Raw genomic sequence first — 13,584 nt, 5'->3', positions numbered from 1 at the left:
CCAAGCAAGCCCTCTCTTAGGTATCTAAAAATAGATGAGTCCTCCTAGAAAGTGTGCAAGTATGAACTAGAGAACCAGGACCAGAGAGCCAACAACTGCCGGGTGTCCAAGATCCCGCAAGAAAATGATGAGCTGCACTGCCATTGCTAATGGTCTCCCTGCAACAACCCACCCATTGCTTCTGCCTCCCCCAATCCCTGCCTGGGCTACCGTTGCAGTGTCCCCCCATTGCGTGATGAAGTAATAGAAGAATCAGGAAAAGAAACACTGACTTTTTAGTGAGATAAAATGATGGGGGAGCAGCCCCAGCTGCTATGATAGCCAGCAGAACATTAAGCGGGCGGGGAGAGGAGCCAGCATCCCGCGCTATGAAGTCCAGGTCAGTACAGAATCTTTCTTACACAGAAAAGGAGAGGGGCTGAATGAGAGCTGCAGCCCCAGTTTGCTATGATGAAGACTACTAGCCGGTCTGTACCATCTACTGGGAAATAGATCCGGGAGTCATTCGTATTGTTTACCCAGAGGCTCTCCCGGCCGACCTCACCTGAGCCAGCCAGGAGCACCATACGGCTGATGACCGATGACTGGATAGCAAGTCATTATTGTATCGGTCTGCGCACCGGGGAGGCGAGAGGAGAGGAACTGCGTTCACTGCCTACAGCATCTGGTCTACCAGCAGCATGCAGTAGACATAAGAGTGACACTGAAAAAAGTCCAAGAAAATTTTTTTCACTTTCCTTCACGGAGGAGGAGGGAGGAGGGTAATAGTAACGAGCTATACAGCTCATGAACGACTGCGAACAAATGTGTTTGGACTCCTACAGGCATTGGGAGCTCAGCCCAAGAATGCAATACTTTTGGGAGACGGTTGGGATGTGGGAATATGCTGGAGTCCTCAGTACCTCTCCCTCCCTCCAGTGAGCATCCATTTTGGATTCTTTGGCTTCTGTTTCGCCTGTCCATGCTAGCCCACTGGCTGTGGACTCTGTATCATGCCTGGGAGATTTTCTTCCAAATGCTTTGGCATTTCGTCTCTGTAAAGAGCTGCGAATAGAACAGATCTTGTCTCCCCATACAGTGATCAGATCCAGTATCTCCCGTAGGTCATGCTGGAGCTCTTTTCGGATTTGGTGACTGCACGCACCCCGTGCTGATCAGAGCTCCACACTGGGCGCAACAAGGAAAATGAAATTCAAAAGTTCGCAGGGCCTTTTTCCCGCTACCTGGCCACTGCATCCCGAGTTCAAGATTGCTGCCAAAGCAGTCACAATGGTGCACTGTGGGATACCGCCTTGGAGCCAATACTGTCGATTTGCCGGCCACACTAAACCCTAATCGTGATATGAATAATCCGGATTTCTAAGCGCTACTCTCTTGTTGGGGAGGAGTACAGAAACCAGTTATAGGCCCTTTATAAAATCTGATATAAAGGGCCTCGTTGTGGGACGGGTGCAGTGTTAAATCGGTTTTTAACAACTGGCTAAAACGGGTTTAAATGCGTAGTGTAGACCAGGCCTCAAAGAGGTAAACGTGTGCTTGAGCTATCTAATCACTCAGACCATTGACATCTCGAGTAGTTGAAATGACAAAACAATATACAGCAGAGAGAATCTGGCCTGGGACACTGGGAAGGGGAAAGCGAGGTTCTCCACTAGATCTGGTAGCAGAAAACAGGGACAGTCCCTCCCTGGACTCCTTATCCTCTCCAATTACTAACCCCCAACGTAGCAAGCCGAGATCAGAGCAAAGCTGCAGGTTCTCACCAGGAGATTTTCATAACCTACACACATTTTGCCTGCCTGTCCAATTAAAAGTTCAAACCTCAGCTTACTGTGAAACAGCCCAAAGTCCTGGATGAGAGAAATGCTAACATGCTGGAGGTTAGGGATGACCAATGATCAAGATAGTCCATGGGAATCCCCCAATGTACTGGTACCTAAGAAGCCCTGGGTCAGTCTGTGGGGATTACAGAAGCTCATCAATCACAAAATCTGATATATACCCCTGCCTAGAAAACAGATGAGATCCTGTGCAAGTTGGGAGGGGCCTCCAACTTCTGACCACAACTGACCTCAGTATAGACACGTCTGGCTAGGGGTATTGGTCTCAGATGCTAGGTTTGAAATCAGCAGTACCACCCCAATTGGGTTCTGAAGATCTGGTCTTACTAATTGACCTCAAGGGGCCTCTAGCTACTTATAGAGCTGGTAGAATGAATCTACTATAGGAATGGGAGTTTTGGCCTGGCACATAATAGATATTTGCATCTTCAATTAACAGTCATTCCCATTTTTGTCTTTGTGCCCCCGGCCGACCTCAGCCAGGGGCACCCATAACAGCAGCAGACAGTACAGAACGACTGATAACGGTCTCTGCTATCTTGCAAAGGCAAATGAATGCTGCTGTGTAGCACTGCGGTACCACTTCTGTTAGCAACATCCAGTAGATATATAGTGAACGTTGGGGGAGGGGGGAGCTGAACAGGCTCCATGGTTACCATGCTATGGCATCTGCCAGGGCGATCCAGGGAAAAAGGGCGCGAAATGATTGTCTGCCATTGCTTTGAGGGAGGAAGGAATGAGTGATGACATTTACCCAGAATCACTCGTGACGCTGTTTTTGCACCATCATGCATTGGGGTCTCAACCCAGAATTCCAATGGGCCGGGGAGACTGGGAACTATGGGATAGCTACCCACAATGCAACGCTCCAGAAATCGACGCTAGCCTCGGACCATGGACACACACCACCGCATTAATGTGCTTAGTGTGGCCGCATCCACTCAACTTTATACAATCTGTTTTACAAAACCGGTTTATGTAAAATCGGAATAATCCCGTAGTGTAGAAATACCTTGAGATGTTTGATTTCAAACAGCCCTTCCCAGGCAGCTTGGAATTTATTCCTGTGCACTGAAATGAGCACCATAATTTGGTCACCTGTATCATGCCCAAGCATATGCAGTGTGATCATATCAGACTTTGTCTGTCCTGAGTTTTAGCTAGATTTTCCTGGGTGAAACACATGGGTTCAATGAGTGTTTCCCAAAAAGCCAACACATACTTCGCCATGGACTCCTTGTTGGGAGAGGCCATACTTCCCACTCTTCTCTCATTAGGGCCAGGGGCCTTGTACTCTCCTCCTATACAGAGAGCAGTTCAAAAGGGGAGGATCTTGTGGATTTCTGGGGAACCTCCCAACAGGCAAACAGCAGCTAAGGTAAACATTTAACCTAGTCACTGGGGTGTGGATCCACAAACATTTTCAGCATTTTAAGGGTTTCTTTAAATCTTTCAAACAGCCTGTTCATCTGGGGAGGTAGGAAGGTGATCAGAAGTGTTGAATCCCACATCTCATAGCCCTTCATGTAGGACAGACATAAAATTTGCCCCTGATCAGTCGAAACCTCATGAGGAAACCCTACCTGGCTACATATTTCTAGCAAGGCATCAGTCATTTTGTCTGCCTCTACAGAGGACAGAGCTACTGCTTCTGGATAGCAGGAAGTGTAAACTACTACTATCAGAATATATTTTTTTCTCCATCTGGGTGACTTTGCTAAGGGGCCCCCCAATGTCCACAACAACCCTCTGAAAGGGTTCCTCTGTTGGGAATGGGAACTAGGACAGCCTTACCCTTGTCCTGGCCCTTCGTTACCCTCTGGCACGGATCATAGGACTTGCAGTATTTTTGCACTGCCTCAGAAATCCCAGGCCAGCAGAAATTCTGGAGTAAGCACTTTTTAGTGTTCTGTATTCCCAAGTGCCCTGAGAAAGGTATATCATGGGCTAGACAGAGTAGCCTAAATCAGTACTTTTTCAGTACCACCAATTGTCTCAGTATTCCCCCTGGCTCAACATTTCCTGTAGAGTAGCAGCTGATCCCAGAGAAACCTTTCCAGGTGTCTTTCTGTCAGAGGGCTGCCAGGGGAGTCAGCTGCAACCCGAGGCTTTTTTGGGGAGAGGTAAGTCAATTGTTACTGTTGGAATTCCATAGCAGGAGCTGAGAGACTCGACTCAACCTGGTCACTGGAACCCACTTTCCCTCCCTCTGAAGTCAGTTCATCAGCTGGATTCAGCTCATCCCCAGGGCATGTATTTAGGTTGCCAGGGAGCAGCTCAGAGCTGCCTCTCTGCCTATCAGCGTGCAGCCCAGGGTCAGAGCCAAGGGCTGCTGCTTTCTGTTTTACACTCTGAGTAACCACACATGTGGCCTTGGGCCAGGATTCTAAGTCATTCCTCAGCAAGATCTCGGTCAGTAGCTGGGAGTGCACCCCAACATCCTAAGGCCCCTGACTTGGATGGGGGCCCATTATTCCCTGAATGTTCATGACTCTATCAGGGATGGTTCTTGAGGGGTTCACCACCTCTGGGTGTGCCAGAGTCACTTGGGCTCCGTTGTACTCAACTGCTAGGCCTTTTCCCCATCCAACTCCAATGTGAAACTTTTGATTCCCCTTTTGGGTCTGAAATCAGGTTTACTGACTGTCAGGGCTGGATCTGGGTTTTCTGTTGTTAGGGTCACTGCCACAGGACCCACTGTAGGCTATCACTAGCCCCTGGTCTCTCCAGCACTGGACAGTGTAACATCTTATGACTTTTTTTGTTACAGTAAAAGCTTTTCAGATCTCCATGTTCCTTTGTGGGGTCCGATTAGGGTTTTGCTCCCCCCACAGGTCTGGATTTAACCCATTCCCTTCTCCATTCAGCTTTGTGCCACTGTCCCTTGAATATTTTTTTATCAAACTTGGGCCAGCTATCTGCATATTGCCCACTTCCTGGCTATAGTTACGTCTCTTGTCCTTGTCCGTTAACCATGATTTTAGGTCAGAGGGGCAGAGTTTGTAGAATTCTTCTAAACCCATTAATTTGTAGGCCTCTTCTTCCCTGGGAACTACCCAACTAGTTCCCCATTTTCTTACAAAACCCTAATTTGGTTTGATATCTCAGCTTAGGTCAGATCTCCTTTCTTCTGAACTCCTCAAAACTGTCATCTTTACATTTCAGGGGTTCACCAAAAAGCTTGTTTACATCACCCATAATCTTTTTACAGTAGAACACCAGAGTTATGAACTGACCACTCAACCACACACCTCATTTGGAACTGGAAGTGCACAACTAGGCAGCAGCAGAGACCAACGCGCTCCCCCCCGCCCCCAAAAGACAGGCAAATACAGTACTGTACTGTGTTAAACATAAACTACTTTTTAAAAAAAAAAAAGAGAGCAGCATATTTTTTCTGCATAGTTTCAAAGCTATATTAGGTCAATGTTCAGTTGTAAATTTTGAAAGAACAATTCAGAGTTATAAACAACTGTCATTCCTGAGGTGTTTGTAATTCGGCGGTTCTACTGCAGTCCTCTCTGTCCATATGGGTGAAAATGTTGAGGGACTTAATCCTTGACTATGTGGAGCCAGGTACCAGACTATGTCTGCCTGCTTCCTCCAGTTCAATTTGCAGCCCCATATCAATTCACATCCCATTTCAAGGTGTTTAGAAACACATCTATGGCATAGCCCTCCCCAAAGCAAGGAAATAAGTGGGAGTCTACACTACCCACTGGGACAGGCACCTGAGGTCTGGCTCCATCTACCAGATTAGGGTTTTGCTGGCCTAATCTCTTCATCTTGAGTTGATGCTAAGTATCTTTGTCCTCCCCTCTCTCCTCCATAGTGGTGCTGCTTCTTCCATCTGCTCTATCTTGCTCCTGGGCTTCAAACAACTGAGTTTCTAGATAGTCTGCAGCTTCCCTTGGTCTACTTGCAGATCTATCCTCGATCACTGCTGGAGCCTCTCAGCCTTCTCCCTCTGTCCCTCTAGGAAAGTGTCTGTCTGAGGTTTCGTCCGCCTGCTGGACTCTGCCAATGGTCTAAATGTTTACTGTGATTCTGGACCATCATTCACTTTTGGCCCTCTGAGAACAGCAGGTCAGCTGCTGGTGCCTTTGTTCGCTCCTCAGTGCTGACCTGCGTTTCTCTGCATGTCTCAACCAGCTGACTTTTTTTTTTCCCCCCCCAGCTCTTCATAACTAATTTTCCCTGCCTGGTTTTGCTGTTCCTTTTCTGAATAGACCAAGACTTCTCTGTGCTCTTCCTTTCTGCAGTACTTGTTTTCACTGCTGTTGGCACTTTACTGGTAATTCCCCACTGTCATCGATCCCACACACGCTGCCACCATTAATGTCACACATCCTAGCGAGTGCCCACTGCCAGCCAGCTGCTAGGATTTCCATGAGAGGAATCCAGTCCTCTCTGTTCTGGGTCCCTGAGGCTTTTCAAGCTCCTGGAGCATGAATAAAGTCCAGATACTGCCTCAATCATGAGGTCCTTAGACACACTCTCTCAGGGCACAGACATTCTGTCTCGTACCCCCTGTGAGTGGTGGTGTCCACTGTCAAGCCACCTAGTTCCTCTGGGCACTGTGACCATTCAGATTTCCCAATACTTGAACACATCTGTCTCCCAGATGCCCCCCAAAGTGTATGAAGCTTGTGATTTACCGTTTAGCTCTCGGGCATGCAATCATGAAGTAGCGCGCGCGCGCACACATCCGTCTAATATCTATCTTCTCTTTCCTAGTTTAATGTAAAGCACTGGAGAGTACGGATCATATAAAACACTCTGAATGCAATGTTCTTCATTAGCTTTCCCTTTCCTTGGGGATCATGTGTGTTCTGTCAAACAGGCAGGTGAGGTCTTGCTTACCCTGCTGCTAGAGCAGTCTCTTTCCTCTTAATCTTGTGCAAAATGGTTCCCCCCCGCCCCATTTAAAGATTTCTGCTGAGCTCATCAGCCTCTTTTGTTCTGCCATGGTAACTTTCCATTACATTCCAAACTCCCTCTCCCTTCTGATAAGAAGTGTCCTCTCCCAGCTAGAGCAAATCCATTGTCCTAATGTGTCTTACTTTGAATAGACTACCATAGAGTGCTGACCACTCTGACTGTCTCTGCTCTGGCGGAGACATAATACAATCCTGATAACTCCGGGAGCTGGTCTACACTAGAAAATTAAGTCAAACTAGATAGGTTATTCAGAGATGTGAAAAATCCTTGCCACTGAATAGTTACTGGTTATTGATTCCTGAGTAACCAATGTAGTTAAGTCTCAACCACAGGTGCCATCTTTCTAATGTGCTAGGGGGTGGCCAGCCCCCACTCCACCCCTTCCCAAACCCACCCAACCCCTGTTCTGTCCCTTCCTCCGAGCATGCTGTGCCTTCGCTCCACCCCCAGAGCCTCCTGCATGCTGCAGAACAGACGATTGAGGCAGGTGGAAGAGGGAGGAAAGCAAGGGGAGTTGCTGATCAATGGGGCCCACTGGTGGGCGGGAGGCACTGGGGAGGAGCTCATAGGGGGCTGCCAGTGGGTGCTCAGCACCCACCATTTTTTTCCCTGTGGGTGCTCCAGCACCAACAGAGTCACCATTTATGATCCCGACGTAGACAGCATAAGGTCAATGGAAAAATTCTTCTGTTGACCTAGCTGTGTATTGATGGCTAGTCCAGACCTGCCAATCCTTTTGGAGTGGTGGATATGTATGCAGTTAGAACACTAACTAACTTATAGGTAAGACAACCTAATTCAGTTCAAAAGGTCCTGACCCCATTGAAGTCAATCTCAAAATTCCCACTGACTTGAACATGATCAGATTTTTACCAAGCATGTCTTGAACAGTTACCCATAACAAAATATTCTGCAATGAGTAATGTACTACATATCTCAGATTTTGTAGAGCTTTTCACAAAAGGCAGATAACATTACTGTTGTATAGCTTTTATGAGAATGATAATTTTGTCTTTTGCAAATTGAGCAGCACAGCATAGTCCCCTTCAGTTACATGAAGGCGAGAGGGAGCACATATTCTATGTAGGAGTCGACCAGCATGTGCAATGAAAGGCTAAGGAACACAATCAGAACCCTGTCTCCTCAAGGAAAGGAGACAAGGGTCTGGGCCATACAGTGCTGATCGAGATTTAGACTTCCCCAAAGCTCAGGGATCTGGGATTGTGGAAAAGGCCTATCTCCAATTTTAAAACAGTCCTTGGCCTGTTTCACTCACGTTGTTAAGCATTGTAAAGCAAACAGCATTTTGGACAGAAGAAACCTCTGTTAGCGTATGATTCAAGCTGGTTGGGAATTTTTTGATGAAACATTTTTTAGTCAGAAAATAACAGTTCATTGAAACTTAACCTTTTTGTGGGAAATGGTTGATGTAATTGACTGGCCTTCTCCCCAGCTCAAAGGACCCACTGTCACACAGTTTTTCCAGGCAGTTTTATTTCTCCAACATAAGCAAAATATCCACACAGTTTCTTGGCCCATCTGGAGATTTTCCCCTTTATCTCTCTGTCTGTCCTGCTTCAGGGCATCCTGCAGTAGTCTTCCATTCTCAGTTCACTGAGGACCATCCCCAAGAATTTCCTCTTGGAGGCCCTTTTCCCCCTAGAGGATTCCCACTGCTTCCTCTCCCAGGGGATTCTGGCAGCCCCTCCCAGAGAATTTTCTGCTTCTTGCAGCTCAGTGGTTCAGACTCACTGGGTCTGTCTCTCTTCTCTTCCCCCTCGGTCCCCCTTTAGGCCTAGGTGTCCTCTTTTTAAACCCAATTGAGATCAGCTGTCCAGTCACAGATGCACTGGTCCAACTCCTTCTTAATAGCAATTTCTAAACTTTTTTTTTTTAATTTAAAATGAGAAATTCAATGTCCTTTTCAGCATTTTCAAAACAAAATTATGTTTTTCAGTTTGAAAATGCTTTTTTTGAAATGTAGATAAATTTTATAGTAAAAAATGATGAAATAATAGCACAAAATCAAAAGAAACTAACTATATGAAAAGCTTTTGATTGGGTCAATTGAAATGTTTTTGTTGCAATAATTTCAGTTTTTGAAAATTTTTAATACTTTGATATTTTTTTTGGCCTGGTTCGGCATGAGAAAATTGTTTGAAACTTCCCAAATTCGTGTGGGAGAGGAAAACCACTTCCTGCTGAACTCTAGTTATGGGTTGTAAAGTATTAATTTTTTTTTAAAGTAAAAGCTGTTTCCCATATGCTGCACAAACCTGAACAATTCTTGAATAAGAAAACAACTTGTATTAATGCCACTTTATTTATAGACACTTTCTGGCAACTTTTGGTCTTGTTCAATCTTTCTGTTTGACACCTCCGTTGTTGTGTTTTATAAACTTACAGTTGTGCCTTGTCTGTGCTTACAAAGTGGAAAAGCTTTGAACAGTTACTTCAGTTCCCAATAAGAATGTTAATCCTGAGTACAGTATTAATTGTCTTTTATTTGGCAGTGTCATGCAAACAGCAAATGAGTTTATATTCTTTAAAAGTTTTCCCCTCAGGACTGATTATCATACTCTAGGTTAGTCAGACTGAAAAGGAATCTATTTTCTTTTCGCTGAAGACAAGCTTTAATTGTTATGTATATAGGGTAAGACAACAGAATGAATGCTGGGTGAATCCTGTTTTTATGATTTCTGTGCTGCTAAGTAATTAACCTAACAGACTCCTTATTACACAAGTAGCTTTAAACTGTCTCATACCACTATTTTTATCCTTAAAGATGTAATACAGGGATTAATAAGTGCTTCTTACCCTAAGAGGTTTTTAAAATATGAGACCTTGAAAAGATGGATCATTCCTATCTTTAGTGTGCAAACATGCAGCTAGGAATGTGCTTCAGTGGGGGTTTATGTTTTTGTTTTTTTATTTCCAGTAAAAAGAATCAGCTGAAAACACCACCATGTGAACATGAACATCTAAAATCAGGGCTGGGTTGGATTTTAGAGTGGAATCTAAATAGTCTCCATATGGTGGTTGGTTATTGCAGAACTGTGCCCTGCAGTTCTATGCTAAATTATAAAAGATCAAACCAAACTTCCTACACACTATGAACCCAGTTCTCTTCCCTCAACTGATTTTACACCTATTGACTTAAGTGGAATCGCTCTGGATGTATCCAGGGCCAGGAATAAGTGGGAGAAGAATTGAGCCATGTTGTTTGGGCTTGCTGAGCAGGCATTCGGCTTTCCAGCTCAATACCTGTTCATACAGGATGTCTGATCCCACAATTCCAGGAAAAATTCTATGCAGTGCAAAGTCAGAATTCTTAGCGTGTTTCCAGGAGAGAGAATTAACAGATTTAGGGCTCGTCCACACAGACAATTAATTTGTGGCAAACTGGGGTGTAAATCTATCCCACACTAGTCTGCTACATATTGTGTCCCTGTGAACCCTGTTGATGTACACTAACAGTTCCCTCGTGCTTTTTGACCTTGCCTCTCCCCTTTCAAATGGGAGTAGATCAGGTCAGAAAAAGCAATTTCTGTTTGCCAAGTCTATGACCCACCAGAGAAATAGTGTCTCAAAGGCTAACTCCTGTATTAATCTACAGTAGAACCTCAGAGTTACGAACACTCGGGAATGGAGGTTGTTCGTAACTCTGAAATGTTTAACTCTAAATGAAACATTATGGTGGTTCTTCCAAAAGCTTACAGCTGAACAGTGATTTAATTCAGCTTTGAAACTTCACTATGCAGAAGAAAAATGCTGCTTTTAACTATTTTAATTTAAATGAAACAAGGACAGAAAGTGTCCTTATCTTTTCAAATTATTTGTAACTTTCCTTTTTTTAGTGGTTTAACACTGTACTGTACTTTTATTTGCTGCTTTTTTCGTCTCTGCTGTTGCCTAGTTGTGTACTTCCAGTTCCAAGTGAGGTGTGTGGTTGACCGCTCTGTTTGTAACTCTGAGGTTCTACTGTATTTAGCTTCTGGACTTCTGAAGTCTATAACTCTTCAAAATAAAAACAAAAACCCTCCATCTCTGTAAACTATTCCTGTGTCCTTTCTCTAAGCTGTACCATGACATTCTATTTTAATGAACTAAGAATAGACTTACCATTTTTTTTATTGTTGCTGGGAAATATTCAGGCCATCTCATGAATTCTGGAAAGTTTCATTCCCTAGTTGTTGAGAGTTTGGCTGCAGTTCTTTTCTGTGAAATGCATGTCCCACTGATTCTCATTTTAGTCATGTGCCTACATAGGAATTGCCAGATTAGATCAGCCTATAGTGAGTCAAAATTGGTATCCTGTCTCTGACAGTGGCTTGTAGCTAATGCTTCAGAAGAGGCTTCAAGACTCTAAGGGTACATGACTCACCCCGTGGCACCTCCTGCTGGTCGTCCTTGAGGAATTATCATTTTCCAGCCAGGAGTGCCTTCTGCAGGCCAGTGATCCACCTTGCCTCACTCTGGCCCCTGTGTCTTTCCCAGGATCCCAGTGCCCCTTTAACTGGTTGCTGCCCCCTGGCAGTATCCTCACAGTTCTGGGTCTCCCCAACCCAGAGGAACCCCCGCCCATTATCCCCATTTCGCCTCAGCCTTAGCTACTGCACAGTCATCATCTAGCCCTCGTTCATTGGGGCAGACTGCAGTGTAAGCCACTCATCACAGGCAAAGGGGTTTGGACCTGCTGCCTCTGGCTACCTGTGGGCTTCCCCCCTCAACCTAATAGGCCTTACCAGGCCTGCATCCTGGGGCTTTCCTAGGCTGGAGGTCCCAGCTCCTCTGGCCCTTGCCCAGCCCTGCTCCAATCTAGGGTCCTTACTTAGCACCTTGCAGTCAGGCCCTTCTCCCTCTACAGGCAGAGGGAGACTGAGTGGGCTCCTGTCTCTCTGCCTCTTACAGGGGCCAGCTTGGCCTGATTGGGGCATGGCCACAGCTGAGCCTACTTTCGCCAATCAGCCCAAGCTTCTTGCCCCAGCCACAGCCCTCTCCTGGGCTGTTTTTAACCCTGTCAGGGCAGGAGCGGGTAACCACCCCACTACAGACCCCCCCCATAATGGATGCAAAAACTGTGGGGAAGGTTTGTTCCTAAACTTTTATATTGTCAAGCAAGAGAGTTCATATCCCAGATAAACCTTTATGCTTTCTAGATCAGCTGTGGATGTTAGTCACTTAAATGACTAATTTATTTAGTAAATCCTGTTATGCTTTTGACCTCACTATCTTGTAGCAGTGACTTCAACTATTCACTTAATGCAAAAATGTATTTTCTTTTATCACTTTTAATTTCACCATTCAATTTCCTTGGATGTCCTCTCATTCTTGTATTAATCACCTCTAGTTTCTTCTCTTTTCCCCTCTCACCTACCCACCTGTTCATCATAGGAGAAAGATAACCGTTTAAAAAAGTAAATTTTGTTGGTATTGGTCTTGAAAAACATGCTTAAATGCCCTGCTTCTACTAATGTGTATTTGAATTGTCCATGTCATCTTGACATTGCTTACAACTTTAACTATTGTCAGCTGTTGCTAGAGGCTATATATTTAAATATACCCACTGTCTGAGAGAGAATGAATATGGAAAATTGAAATTGCTCATGAAATGTCATTTCAAATGCACCTTAAATATAACCAAGAGCACCCTATTAATTTGAAAATTGATTTTACAAACAATAAAACAGCTTCTTTTTTTCCCTTTGTAGTGTCAGCTGTGTATGATTCTACGCTCAATTTTAGAAATAATGAGAATCCAACTTTGCTGGGAGTTTTAAATGGGAAGAAATACCATGCAGATTTATATGTAAGGCAAGTTATCTGTGCTCATGGTTTTTCTGTGTGTATATATATATTTACTAACAAGCAGGGAAATGGTTTTTCTTGCAGGTAATTGATAACAAATTGGTGTAAAACTTTCTTCAAAGGAGCTCAGGTGAACATTTATAGCTCTGTTTTCAAATTGTCACTATATGGTAGGAGTCTCCAGAGTGCACTGTTGCACATAGTTTTACAAGTTAATTTTTCCTTATCCCAAGAGCATTGTTTAGTCTTTGATGAAATGCTGGATTGTTTATCTTGTGATGCACTTTCATTTTGGGGGAGCTTTTGTAAGCTGTGGAAGAGTTTCCCCATTGCCTTAGTCTGTCTGCCCCAAGAATTGTCTAGTTAGTTGCTACCAGTGGACATGCCATTGTTGTTTTGGGTGAGATCCTGAAAGGTGGGTCGGCCTGTGTTTTGTGTAATCACGTCCGTGTAGGTACTAGTACGTATAGTGTAAATAAAACAAGTTGCACTAAGAAATCCATGTCCTGGATTTCTCTACCAATCTGCAAGGTCCCATAATCTGCTATCACTCTGCAGAGGTGTGATAATATATAGGACCTTAGTCACAGTCTAGGTTCCACCAGCAGAATCTAGGTGGCAGGCCACTGAAGCTAGAAAGTTTACCAGAAATGGAACTATAATGCTGTAATCCCTGCTGTACTGGGAAACCTACAGCACTGCCCACAAAAGGGGGACGTGCTGATTCAGATGCAGCTTCCAAGTAGCAGAATCTGAGTTCCTGGCTGCAATCTGAAACTGCCATCTGTAGCTGGAATCCTTGTGAATTTAAATGTTGTGTTAATTCAGTTGGCTAATGTTCCTTTGTATGTATGTTGGGGTTTTACTTTCATGAGCACAGAACATCAGGTGATAAATACCTTGCTATGCATTTCATGTTTTTAATGGCACTTGTAGCACAATTTTTCCCCTTCAGAATTTTTCAACTAGCTCTAATAGGAAGCCATTGTATATC

At 44.5% G+C, this 13,584-nt stretch overlaps 1 protein-coding gene across 3 annotated transcripts in view; it reads left to right on the top strand.

Moving 5' to 3' along the window:
• Positions 1 to 13,584, top strand: part of AGPAT4 (1-acylglycerol-3-phosphate O-acyltransferase 4) — a 139,606-nt gene that overhangs the window by 100,665 nt on the left and 25,357 nt on the right. For 2 of the 3 annotated variants that reach the window (XM_032793204.2, XM_032793206.2), the window contains exon 6: positions 12,494 to 12,596. The exons of the other annotated variant lie outside the window; for it this stretch is intronic. In XM_032793204.2, the coding sequence (XP_032649095.1) occupies positions 12,494 to 12,596 (103 nt within the window). The remainder of the gene's footprint in view (positions 1 to 12,493; positions 12,597 to 13,584) is intronic. 3 annotated transcript variants of the gene reach the window in all.

Source organism: Chelonoidis abingdonii, chromosome 3, assembly GCF_003597395.2.
Source record: "Chelonoidis abingdonii isolate Lonesome George chromosome 3, CheloAbing_2.0, whole genome shotgun sequence".
NCBI classification, from domain to species: Eukaryota; Metazoa; Chordata; order Testudines; family Testudinidae; genus Chelonoidis; species Chelonoidis abingdonii.
Note: the sequence above shows the minus strand (reverse complement) of the source record. Positions and strands in the feature narration are given on the sequence as shown.